This window comes from Strigops habroptila, chromosome 5 (genome assembly GCF_004027225.2).
Source record: "Strigops habroptila isolate Jane chromosome 5, bStrHab1.2.pri, whole genome shotgun sequence".
Classification (NCBI taxonomy): Eukaryota; Metazoa; Chordata; class Aves; order Psittaciformes; family Psittacidae; genus Strigops; species Strigops habroptila.
In genome coordinates, this window is record NC_044281.2 from 12,487,216 (window position 1) to 12,500,504 (window position 13,289).

Consider the following 13,289-nt stretch of genomic DNA (forward strand, 5'->3'; position numbering starts at 1 on the left):
GGTTGCCGTGGCGACGCGAAGCCGCCCGGGCAGAGCTCTCATTACGGCCCGGGCCCGGGCCCGGCCCCGCGCTGCTTCACACGCAGGCAGCCGGCGGCAGCTACCATGAGCGCTGCGGGGCAGAGTTAACTCACACGCAGCCCCCAGTGGCTGCCTCCCGCCTCAGCCCATGCGCTGGCGTGTTGGTAGGTGTCCGAGCTATGAAATCCTGCAGATGTGCCCTGCGTTACACACCGCCATCCACCTAAGCCAAAGTTAACAAACAAACAAACCAACCAACCCCCAAAACAAAAACAAAACACACACACACACACACACAAAAAAACCCAAAACCAAACAAAAAAAATCCCCCAATCTCCCCCCCAAAAACCAACCCCAAAAACCCCCACAAAACCAACCAACCACCACATAAACCCCCCCCACAATTCACAAAGTCTCCATTTCTGTTCAGAAACGGCACAATATTTATTTAACATCTTTATATATTTATATATATATAATAATTTTTTTCTGCATTGCAGATTGTGTCAAGTTTTATACATCTCTATTTACAACGATTTAAAATAATTATATTTCATCTCTGGCAGGTATTTACAAAGTCAATAGTAACTACATTTCACATTTCAACAAGTCAACAGCATTAACCAGCTCAGTAAGACAGTTAAGATAATGGCTTACATGCACCAATAACATGATCTTCGATACGTGCCATCTTCAGGTCCAAGAATGAAGATTTTTTCCCTGGTCCCAGGTTAAAGGACATCATACAGCAGAGGTCACGGTTTATTAGAAACCCGTTTGGTTTAGTCCTTCACCAGTACCGAATCTTGAACGTCTGGGGGTCGTACCAGCACGCAGGGCTGTCCTGGCGAAGAGGAACTCCCACCACTAATCCACGGCTGTTCGCCCAACCTCTCTGCCACAAGAAGTGGGCTACTTGCTGCTTACGCTCCTTCTATGACAGAGATAAGATTACATAATGCTAAAGTAGTAAAAATCCTCAGAAACCTTAGTTAGGAGAAACAAACCTGGTGTGACAGAAAAAAGTAAGAAAATAATCTTTTAACCCTTGCAGAATGTTTTTCTTTTTGCTAGTAAAATTGACGGCGTATCCTGTATTCTTACAAGGATGAAAACAGATCAAAAGATTCATTGCAAAGTACAGGAATTACAAATCTAAAAAAATGCAGCATGGGGTACCTCAATTTAGTTGTTGGGGTTATTTTTTTTTATAGCAAATGAAAGCTACCATAGTAAATCTAAAACCTATTAAGAGTGATTTAATTATTAAAAATCTTTATTAGCTTTCTCCTGGAATCTTCAATATGGAAAAAAATGTTACATGGCTCAACTTTATTTAATCATACGGTATTTTTCCATGAATAACCAGCTCGTAATATCCAACCCAAAAGTATTCACTGTCTGCAAGAAAACAATAAGAAGCCTTTTTCAAAGGAATCACTGAACACTGACACACAGAAACACACAGACACACCCCAGTACTAGGAATCTATTAATACTTTGACATGTTGGTTTATCCTGAGTGATTGTTAACTCACATCTACTGTATACTTGAAGCCACAAAGTTTTTACTATTTGCATTTTTCATAAAGTATTGGCATGAAAGTCTAGCACAACAACAACAACTGCCTAAACAGAAAGAACAGTGCCAACAGCCAGTATTTCTGTCACTCCCAAGCCATCTTTATTTTAGAACAAAAGGTAAAAGGTTGCTTCATTCAGCCTGTTTTTTCTGGTTTGTGATCAGTTCTGGGGAGGACGAGGACTCAAACACACAGGATCCCCTAGCAATTTGTAAGGAAATTTCCATGACAAATCTCCCCCAACCATTTTACCCTCTGAAACCACAAACCTGTGTGAATTCTCTATTACATTGTAATGAGTGATTAATCATCTTGTCAAGAGTCGAAATTTAAATTGCTTTAAAGAGTTCTATCAGAATGCAAAGATATTCCACTCTAAATTGCTTACATCTTATCAACTGTAAAACACTGGGAGCTCACAACCAAGTAATTGGTTAATAAAACTTGATCTCATCACTGCTCATCATGCACAAGCTAAAATATAGGGCAAGGTTTTACTGTACAGACACAAAGGTTTACTATACATCTGTTCCCACCAACAGCTCCTCACAGAAATAGCTTAGTAATTCTTTATGATAGGAGGGCTAAGTTATGGACCCATTTTAAATTCATTTGGTCCCTCAGCTACTACTTTTGGTAAAATCTCATAAACACAGCAAGGAAAAAAAATAAAATAAAAAAATCAGGGGAGGAGGGTAGCCTAGAGAAAACTAAATAAAAGAATGGCAGCAATAAAAATATTTTTTTTCCATTAAATCTTAAATACAGACAAATAATATGGGACAGATTTTTACTAAATCCATTTCTAGAAGCTGTAAGGTACCCCTAAGACAGCTTGCTTCTGAAATTTTAATGTCACAGGCCTTGACACTCACCAAACTTACTAGGCAAGTTAACTGAAATAGCTAGCTGTTATGTTTCAAAATGTTGTTCCAAGATTACTTTTATTTTAAATAAAATTTCATCATGACTATGTAGAAATCCTCATACATATCAGTCTTGCAAAATCCACTCACTGCTCGTTTTCAGGAACCACTGAAAAGCCAAGTTGCTCAGACCTCTCCATCACTTTCCACTACTGTATGAGAGGCAGGTGAGTATTTTGGTTCTTCAGCTGGTCACAACATGCAAATTTTGACAGACTGATAACATGTATTCACAAACAAAACACCCATGTCATGATCTGTCACCCTGAATCACCTACAGAAAAGCTTTCCGCAGCGAAGTTTATCTGAGTGCCAGTGAGAAAACAAACTAAAAAATAATGAAGAGATTAAGGCCCATATGCTAGAAACATAGAGCATTCAAAATACTGAAGAAAATATAAAATATTTAACAATCTTATATAAAACAAAAAATGCAATGCAAGTACAGAGGATCTGGCTTCTTTGCTTACCATGCTTGGAAAGAAGTGATATTTTGCAACTTTGTCCTGCAATTATCCTAAACAAGAAATTTAAATAAACAAATAAATAAAAAGGAGCAAATGCAAACTGATGCAAACTATTCCTATGATGTAAACAGTTGTTACAAATGAGACCTAGCTAACGTCTTTAATGCTATATTGAATATGCCAAGGTAGCAATATCTTTGGCAATGAGAGAATTGCAGAATTTAAGAATGAGATTATTAAATTTACTAACATCAGAACCATCTTTTTGTTTTGTGTGCAGTACATACATTTCATTCAAACATGTTCCATTATATTTTCCACACCTCCTCCAGGATTATAAGTACAGCACCTAGTCTTCTTGATTTTTATGATTTTACTCAAAAAGTTATTCTTGGTTCTCACTTAATCCTCAAATGAATTAAAATTTGTAAGCCAAGATAAACAAAAAATTCTGGTTTGTGACCGAAGTTAAAATGCTGAACACTTAAAAGAGAGAGCCATTGGTTCACAATCAAATAGGACAAGTTTAAACTCTTAGGTTAAAATACAGCCATAGCATAGAATTATCTATTTCAAAATTATTTTTTTCAAAATATAATTCTCTGAACATGTTATACATTAAATATTGAGGAAAATTTCCCTGGAGCTAAAATTTTCCAAGAACACTAATAATCTTCATTAAAGAAGTAAAACAAATCACACAGCATCTGGAGACAAAAAAGGGGGTAGAGTTGGGGTCACCTTACTACAGAGTAGCTTTACCACCATTAATATGCAGGTTTCCCCTTTAATCTTGAAAAATATGTTCATATTTACATACAGTATACACACAGTTGAGGCAATTGATTGTCAACACGTGACAAATGTATGTACCTACCCACACACAAGTAAACCTCACATGGTGAGAAAAAACCCTGTCCCAGTAAACTCCAGTATTCGTAAGTAGTGCAAACAAATACTTTGTCAGAAAACAATTTTTCTCACTATTTTGATGTTAAAACAGATAATTTTAATCATGTTAAAGCTAGCAGGAGTATGTTGGAAATGTAGCGTTTAAGACCAACACACTTGCAAACTACAAATACTAGATCTAATGCTTACTGGCTGCAGCATGATGTTCAGCATTACCCAATGATGTATGCTGTTAAAAAACTCCAAATTCACATCAGAAAGGGTGTTAAAAGAAATCTGCATTTAAAATGGACAGTGACATACAAAGTCTCCAAATGAAAACTAAAAGCATAATACAGCAATTTAAACTGTCATCTTGCAACATTCATTTTAACAGGCATTTTTACTTCATCGCTTCGCTGCCTCCAGGATGAAAACATGGTGCATTATTCATCCAAAAAGCTGCTCACAATAAGCCCCTGAAAACAATAATCAAGCTGGAGTTATCAATCCCAACATTTTGTATTTCTTAAAATTATAAAGCCCAACAAAAATATGTTGCAAAATGGCAGCATAATATGATGTGGTAAAAAGTGTATCAAAGAATAATTCATTTATCCCTACTTAAATGTATATACACATCAAATTATAGTACCTACACTTCCTCACCTAAGAATTACATGTATGTGCATGCATGTGCACATACATAGGGGAAAATCATATTGTTCTGCTTTCTAAGCTTTTATTAATGCTGCAGTTGCACTGAAATGCTGCAGAAATCTAAATCTAGTGCCTCATGTCAAGTACCAAATGTTCTAATACAAGACACAGCAGAGTGAATTCAGGATAGAGATTTAAGTCTAAATATTTGTCACAGCTGTCAGAAAATTTAAGTATGTTTTGTACTCTGTTTAGTACTTAGCATATGTAATCGGAAAGCCAGTAGATTACTCCCTCAACCCATATCCCAGACATTTCTCATTTTATTTCTGCCACAGTACTTTGAAGTGTACTGAACTTCAGCATGTAAAGTTTCGCCTCGATCTTAATGCACCTTGGCACAGTTTGAGACAAATCTAGAAGCACTAACGATAAACATGATACACAGCACTAGCAAAGCCTGTTACTACAGCTGGTTTGTAGATACTAGTGATGAGTAATTTTCCAAGATAGATTTTGAACAGCACTTGTCTGAAAATGACAAAACAAGCTCCCACAACTGAATCATTGCACTAAAAGGGTAATTTTCAGAAGTTCTAGATGTAGCACATCAGCACATAAGAAAAATTTTTTTTACACAGGGATAAATTTGAACTCTTTAAAAAACCCTATATGGGATAGGTTTATATACAGAAGAACAAACCAAAATACGACGGATGAAATGATAACAAAAGGCACATCATCAAAATGAGAACTGTAAAAATATCTTAAAAGGTAGTTTGACTGAAGTTTTGAGCAATTTGAATTTATGCACGTACGTTTGACTTCCCTAGCTGAAGTCACTGAGTTGTCTCACTTTCCTGAAACAGGTTAATAGTGTGGGATCCCAGAAACAAGAATATTTTTAACAAGTTGTAAAATTTGGCCAGATGCCAATTTTTTAAAGTGTCTAAAACTTCTGAAGGAATGCTTTTAATAGCAAATGTAGATAGAGAACCTTGCTAATGAACAGCTCTACGCTTTAAAATACTAAAATAATTATTAAAAAATTAGCTGACGCTCTTGACCTTTCCTTCTAAGACTTAAGCAAATTATTTGGTCCTTTTTAATCTACAGTGATAACTCTTCAATAGAATTTCCTTTATGATAGTCTTTACAAAATATAAACCTTGTACAGCCATGACTTACCAACTGTCTCCACTTGCAAAACTTTATAAAACAAAGAACAGTTTAACCATATATAGCTTTTGACATTTTCTCTCAATTCTGCCTTCATTCCATCTGTGGTGGTCCTTAAAAATTAATTTAGAAATTGTAAGATTTCTTTCTGATGATAATTCTCTTTACTTTTTAAATGAATTTCTGCATGTCAAGATGCCATTTAATTCACTATATGAACGTAAGATACAAAGACTAGACTACTAAAGTGACTTGCCAAACCACAAAAAAACCCCCTTCAAATATTTAAACGAATTTTAATGTAAATTTGAAAAAAAAATTCTCTTTGGAAGAAATTCGAAAGCAAGAAACCACCCAAACCTAAAACCAACCACCACCAATGCAACATCATATCATTGTCCTGAATTTCTCAAAGACTATCAAAGATAGCCTGCTATTTATAACTGCTTCTGTTTACCCTTCACAGTGACAGTGAAACCAAAGTGCCCATGTAAAGATCATAACTCTTTCGTGCGGGTTAACAATTTGTAAACTTCCAGGATATCATACATGACTAAAGCGTAGAGGATGAACTTTTCCCTTTTCTCTCTAGTAATGAAAAAAAAAAAGAAGATAGAGATGGAGAGAGAATAACAAACATTCTCCTGTGTAACCACAAATGTGCTTCTAAGCAGTGTTCTTTACCATAAGTGCCAGCCAGTGCCCATACACCAGTCATATACATTCAAGGCTTGGCTGAGTGGCATGACTTCTAAATTTTCTAGAGTAGGGCCAATCCACTCCAATAAGTTAAAAAACCTCAATGGATTATATATACCAAGGCAATGAAGCGTGATCCTTCTGGGGGAAAAATGACTGTCAGTACCCCTTTGCACAAACGGTGTTCCTAGAAAAGCATTTCACATTGAAGCTTCAGTATTTCTAGCAAACTATTGTCTCTATCCCTGAGACAGCCCCTTAAGAGTATGGTCTGTCTGGACTGCAGGATTCTTCAAATGAGTCCATGACTGAATTCAGGGACACTGAGAAAGCAGCTGTGAGGGGGCAGGGGTATCCAACAGCCATGATACCATAGAAAGCAGCCTGAGAAATACTCTTTACCCGAATACACCTTTCAATTCAGTGATCAGCACCTCACAAGAACAACAACAAAAAAAATGGAGCAGAGCTAGCCATTAGTTCCTGGGAAAAGTGTGTTTCCTTCCCACTTACAAACCAAATTGATTTAACAGCATGGTGTTGTCTAAATTTTAGTCTGTATGCAGAATGACCCTGTGTCCTGGAGAGGAAGACATGTAACATTACAAATGGCTACAACGCCATTAGAAGTGCATTGTAACCTACATTATCTAGTTAGAATCCTCTCTCTGAGGGAAACAGCTTGTTAATATGCATGTCTCAGTTGCTGAACATCAAAAGCTTCTGGGATGAGAGACTGGGGCAGGCAAGAAACAACTACCCTCACTTTAATGAAAAAAGTGCTGTAGGCAGCCAGGAGCAGCAATGACAATCCCCTCCCCAGAATTGATTGCACAGACTCAGAGAGGTCCAAAGTCACACTAGAATCTCTGAGGCACTCCTGGTTCTGAGAAAGAAAAGTCATGATCCAGTAGTCTTTGCAGTACTGTAGACTGAGAAAACAAACCCGTTTCTATTTCTTAACAAAGCCAAAGCATCATCTCATAGGGATCACATTCACCATTTCCGCCGGTGTCTCCAGTCTCACAGTGTTGAAATGGGACTGATCAGCCTACGATGGATTGCACATCACCCAAGGAGAAAGGAAGGCATGGAAAAAGGCATACAGTACATTATATACTGCTTCACAACCATGTTTACAAGGTGGGGGGGGAGGATGAAGGTGAGGGAAGAATTATTGCTGTTTCAGTAATACAGTATGATAGCTAAACCAATCAAACAAGATCACAACAGTCAGTATTTTCACACTGCGGGATGATGGTTCATGTTTTGCCTAAGGATGAACTTGCCTGGGGATTAAGGGGAAAGAGGGAGTCCTCATGAAGGGAGTCAAAGTTACACCTGGGATATCAGCTGCATATTGAAACTTGGAGATCGAGACTGCTTGGTTAGGGGAGCTCCTGGGGGAAGGAGATCTTTACCTTCCCCAGCTTGGCCTAGTCGGTCCTCCTGTAGGCTGATAGTTGAAAACCGATTGGTGTTGCCAGCTGCTAGATTGGTAACACCCTCTGTAACAGCTCCAACACTGGAGCCTGCTTGACTGCCATTCACATAGTCAAATGATTTACTGGAGGAAGCACTGGCGGTCCTGATCAGGCTCAAACTGTTAGCTTTTGGCACCACTTGCCCAGCAGGCAGGCTGAGGTGTTTCTTCGTAGGTGTCATCTCAATTATATCTGCACCAAGGTCAGTGGATTGGTGCATGTACTGCTTCCAAGCTACTGGATCTCGAGGGCTCTCATTGGATTTTGCTGCAGAAGAGGTTTCTTTATCCTTAGCAGAATGGCCACTTGCTGTTTTCCTTAAGCTGCCCTTCTGGGATACAGATGATAGAGGTTTGGTCCCAACTGGCTGGCTGCTGAGTGAAGCTCCTGATGAAAATCCTTCATCAGCGTCATTAAGGTTCACAGATTCCTCTCTTCCATTTACACCTTCAGTATCTATTAAGAAAAAAAGAACAACCAAAAAAATCCCAAAACAATCAGAACAAAGAGTAAGCATTCAAGTTACATAAAGGCAAAGATGCGCACAGAATGTCCAAACAAACCTCATTTGCTAATCCACCTGGTTTCCACTTGCTTAACCATTTTCTGATTCGCAGCCAATAATCTTCCTGTCATATTTAGCATCATAAGGGAATCTATCAGGAAGTACTCCCTGAGCTTGATTTGCCTTTCCTCTACATCACTTTTCTCGGAGTATCTCCTGAACTTTGTCTAGAAACAAGAATTAGGCCCCATTTGGCTAATGTGTTTTAGTTCTGTGTACAGACACTGGTGCCTATTCCCCTCCTGCATGTGTTTAAAAGCAAAAAAATTAAAAAAATTAGGTTCCTTCTTAGGCCAGCAACCACATTCACAAGGCTTCTGTTGTCTGTAGCTGGTGTATTAAATAATGTGACTATACTTTCTGTTGGAGATTAACCTAATTCCTAGTTCTCCCTCCTCCACAGCTCAATCCTCCCTTCATTTCCAGCAATCCTATCAAGATGCTTCTACCATATTTGCTTTTGTCTCAGCATCTGGATTTTCCAGAGGGAAAAACACCCCAACAACCAACCATTGTATTAAGAGAAATTTAATCTCTGAAACATTTCATGCTGTAGAAGAGGCACTGTGGTTTTGACTGGTATCTCAAAGAAAAAAAATAAGGCCTGGCAAACTTCTTTCTTAAATCCTTGTTTTCAGGCCTGTAATATGATTAGAGCAACTTTTTCTTCTCTTTTTTTTTTTTTTTAAATCTTATTCCAATCCTTTTTCTAAGCTCCAATAAGCTCCAAGTACTCACAGGAAGAGTTATTGTTTCAGTAGAAAACGGAACAGCATTCAAATTTCACAACTGGAAATGGAGTTTGAGCTTTTGCTCCATATATCTCATTTTAGTGAAAAAAAGCCATAAAGTTTAACCATGTTAGCAAAACAGGAGACATTCAGGCTACAAGAATTTTGCTTTCCTTTATAAAAAGCTATGGAGCCTGATTATTTGCAAGAAATCTGCAAAGCCTATGGATCTGTCCCAGCTAAAGCTGCTGTACTGCTCTACTGGCAATTTGTTCAACTCAGCTTGCCACCAATCAAACATGTTTAAACCTGTTTTGTGGAATAGGGAAAAAGTGGTGGCAAGGATGTAAGAGATTCTAACATTTGAGTGGAAGCTCATGCTTTCACAATGATTGTTAGCAGAGCGCTAAGAAATATTTTACATTATGGCAAGCAACACAGGCACAAAGCTTTCACTGTTATTGCTGCCTCTGTGTAGCAGGAGCATAGCCTGATCCGACTTCACATTCTAGAGTGTAAATCAAGATAACTTTACAGTTACAACTTTACAGTTTACAACTTTATCTTGTTTTAAACTAACTTACTTCCTTTCAGGAAACAAAAGAAGCTTACAAAAGACGTTTAACTGTCTCCAATCAGACCATTCTCAGGCCTCTCTCAGAACGATGCAATGTGAGCTTATGATGTAGTTTTTATATAGTTGTTGGGCTCATTAGCCTCCCAGTAGCAGAAAAGTAATGTAGTTCATGTTACTGCAGTCTTCCTTCCTTGGTAAAGCCTTTAGCCTTAGAAAAGGAAGCTTCTCAGGTTTCAAGGACTATTATTAAAATGAAGGTGTGTTACTTGCTTTAACTTCCTGTAACTGTATGTAAACCATGTACACTTCCCCCCCTCCTGCCCACCCATTTGGTCAAACTAGGCCTTCATCTTCTCATTGAGACATATTTTCTTACATTAGACAGTGATATATTTTATTCATAATCCCCCACATCTCCATCCCCCACCCCAACCTTCCCAAACATAATCAAAAATGCTAATAAATATATGACAGAATTGGAACATACTGAAAGCAAGAGCACTTTCCAGTAAACCAACATTTATGTTTCCTTTCATGCAAAGCCGGATGAAAGCATGTTTGGTTACAGGCAGCAATAGCAGCAGCTGAAGTCCCCTCTCAAGCCCAAAAGATATCTCCAGACAATATGGCTAAGGTTTTATTATTACAAGAACATAAGTCATCCTCAAAGTTTACGTTAAAATGTTGCTGACTAACAGGATGCTAAACCAGACAATCCTATTCAGGGACAGTGAAGCAGAATAGTCACACTGAAAAAAGTGGCATTTATCCACAGAATTTAAAAACATGACTGAGAGGGGCTGTTGCAAGCTTTTGGATGCTGCAACTACACAGAGGCCCAAGCAGCTCAGCAGTGCTCAAATATGAAGAAGGTAGAGAAGACAACATGCAAGAGAATTTCTGTCTAGTCAGGTCCACATACCTACAGAAGCTCTCAGTGGGACTGAAGTAATTCAGCAAACACATACTCTTTTCCCAATACATGTTATTTTTCCTCTAAAAACTGCCCTCAGAAACAATAAAAAAAAAGTTTGAGTCCTTACTTACTCTGTTAGGAGGGGAAAAACAGGACGAAGTAATAAATTTTCCTCTTCTTCCTCTTCCCCCCTCCCCAATAGACCGATAAGACAATTAAAAAAGAAAACAAAAACTAAAAACCTATGTTTCCCAAGCACTCTTCTACAGTAAGGCCACAAGAGAGACAGTGCAACCTGACATAAATCATATCAATTGCACTACAGTGTGATTCAGGATTCTCACTGTTCCTCATCAGAGTCTGTCCCCAAATAATTCTTTATTGATGCCTGCACATAATTAATCCTGTAGATGTAGATATAGCATTCTCCACTGATCCAAAATAGTGCACATAACCAAAGCTGCTACCACCCAGAAGCAGAATACCTTGTAAGGCATTATTGAGCCATTCTTGATATCTTCTGCCTTTTTCTATTTATTGAGCCAAAACACCGACCTGAAGAAGGGTTTTATACAGCTTTTTAAACTAACTTTTACTGTTTATCCTTCCCATAACATGAAGGCTAAAAAGTCATGAGAAATGATTAGTCTCTCATTATATTGTTTGATATCAAAATGACATTTATGAGAGGAAATTTGCTAGCTGATATTTTCTGTGAAATCAGCATCAGTAAAATAATAGACCACTATATGTAAACACACAGTTCTACACTGATAATAAAACTGAACTTCATTCATTGGCCTTCTCCCAGATGCCATCAACTGGCAGAACTCAGTTCTCCCAAGCATGTAATTAGACACTGCTAGTGTTACAGAAGGGCATTCGATCCACTTCTACTGAAGTAAAGTATGTGGAATGATGCTTATCCAACATGCCAAATCACATAGATGTCTGGAAGGCCACATCTTTATCAACTTCTTTCCCACTTCCTGCCTCTCCCAGAAGGTTCTCTGCAGCTGAAGACTTCTCCATATCCTTCAGGGCATGCACATGCAAAGTTTAGTAAAATGGATGAAGACCAACTGAGCAAGTGAGTTTAGGAGAAGACAGGACTCATTTACTGAGCATGCTCAAATTAGCTATGCACCAAGGAGTGGATTATAAATTTGCACTAAACACTCTTATGCAACTCTCTTCTACAGAAGCACGATGTCTTAATTATTGTTTGATAGCAACTCTAAGGGAAAGGATTCTGTGATAACCCTACATGAAATCTCCCAATTCTCCAGATGATTGTTTCCAGAAGAATAAATCTGAAACCTATGTAAGTCATATCTAAATGTGCACATAAATCTCATTTATGATCAAACGATATGCTTATAGAGGCTGCAAATAACAAAGGAATGTTCAGATAGAAAAGAAGACCTAAGATAGGAGAACACTTGAAAATATGTTTAGTTTAATTTAAAAGAAATTATTTCTCATCTCTGAGGAGAAATCATGATTCAAATCCAGTACTCAAACCCACATCTTTTATGGAGTAAAGATAAGAAAATGAATAGATGAACTCAAGAAAAATAAATTTCTGCCAGCTACTCTATGTGCTATTCTCGACTGCAGAGCAGACATATGAAGTCCTACAGCATTTGTGTTGCCGGCATGATTGAGAAAGAAAGCAGTAATTGTTTGTAAAGTTTTTAGAAATATGACAACCTGATTTCTTCTTGAAAACACAAGCACTTTTTTGGCACTTGCCTTTAGAGCGGCCAGCTCATTCATGTACATATATGAATTTTCAATTAAAGGATGACTGGCAAGTAAAAACATCAGCAGTTGTATATCTGTCTCAGATAGGCTTGACTTTCAACTGGAACAGGAAGCTTCATTCTTGGAAATTTAAGAATTGCAGATTAACAAGACACTACCATAACTAAGTTGTAGCCAAATCCATTTATACTCTATACTATTTTTCAGGACTAGATTCATGTTCATCTGGTGCATTTTTTCCCTCTGAAATATTAAACATGCTCAGTAATACAAAGTTTCCAAGCAATCCCAAAGCTCTTGGTTATTACCCATCTTTTTTTTTGCCATGCCAAGCAGTCTTTCGCCACACAGATGCAAGCCCCAGGCGAGCCCACGTGATAACAAAAGATAGTACCTGACCTGATGTTAGGTATATAGGGGATGCGTGTATTGCAAAGAGAAGCTAATACACCCTGGGATAGCGGAAACACACACTAGAATGGAAAGAAGTTCTGCTTGGGGATAGGGAGCCAGGATCCTCCTCCAGCAACTGCCTCACTGACTTCTGCCTCCTCATCTCTGTCCTACCCTCTGTTGTGGCTGCTGCCAAGGTGGGCTCCGGGAAGCCATGCTCAGGGGTCCTGCGCATCAGCACCTCCCCCTCTTGCTCACGTTTGATCCCTACGTCTGTGGAGCCGTGTTGGATCGGTGAGCCAGGTATGCTTGAGTCAGCCTCGTTTGAGAAGTCAAAGCCATCTGGGATTCAACATATAACATTTTAGTGCTTTTCTATTCCTTTCTTGGTGTTCCAACCCAGGCAGGGAAAATAGAAGATTTATGTGGA

General features: G+C 38.3%; 1 protein-coding gene across 9 annotated transcripts in view; it reads right to left on the bottom strand.

The window, feature by feature from the left end:
- Positions 1 to 503: 503 nt before the first annotated feature.
- FAM126B (family with sequence similarity 126 member B) overlaps positions 504 to 13,289 on the bottom strand; it is a 57,148-nt gene continuing 44,362 nt past the window's right edge. For 4 of the 9 annotated variants that reach the window (XM_030485630.1, XM_030485633.1, XM_030485632.1 and 1 more), the window contains 2 exons: positions 13,034 to 13,201; positions 1,231 to 8,366 (listed from right to left, as the gene is read on the bottom strand). In XM_030485630.1, coding sequence (XP_030341490.1) covers positions 7,762 to 8,366; positions 13,034 to 13,201 — 773 coding nt within the window. In that variant the 3' untranslated portion in view covers positions 1,231 to 7,761. Of the gene's footprint in view, positions 8,367 to 13,033; positions 13,202 to 13,289 lie in introns of all 9 variants that reach the window. The other 5 variants (XM_030485638.1, XM_030485634.1, XM_030485636.1 and 2 more) reach the window with 5 other exon arrangements.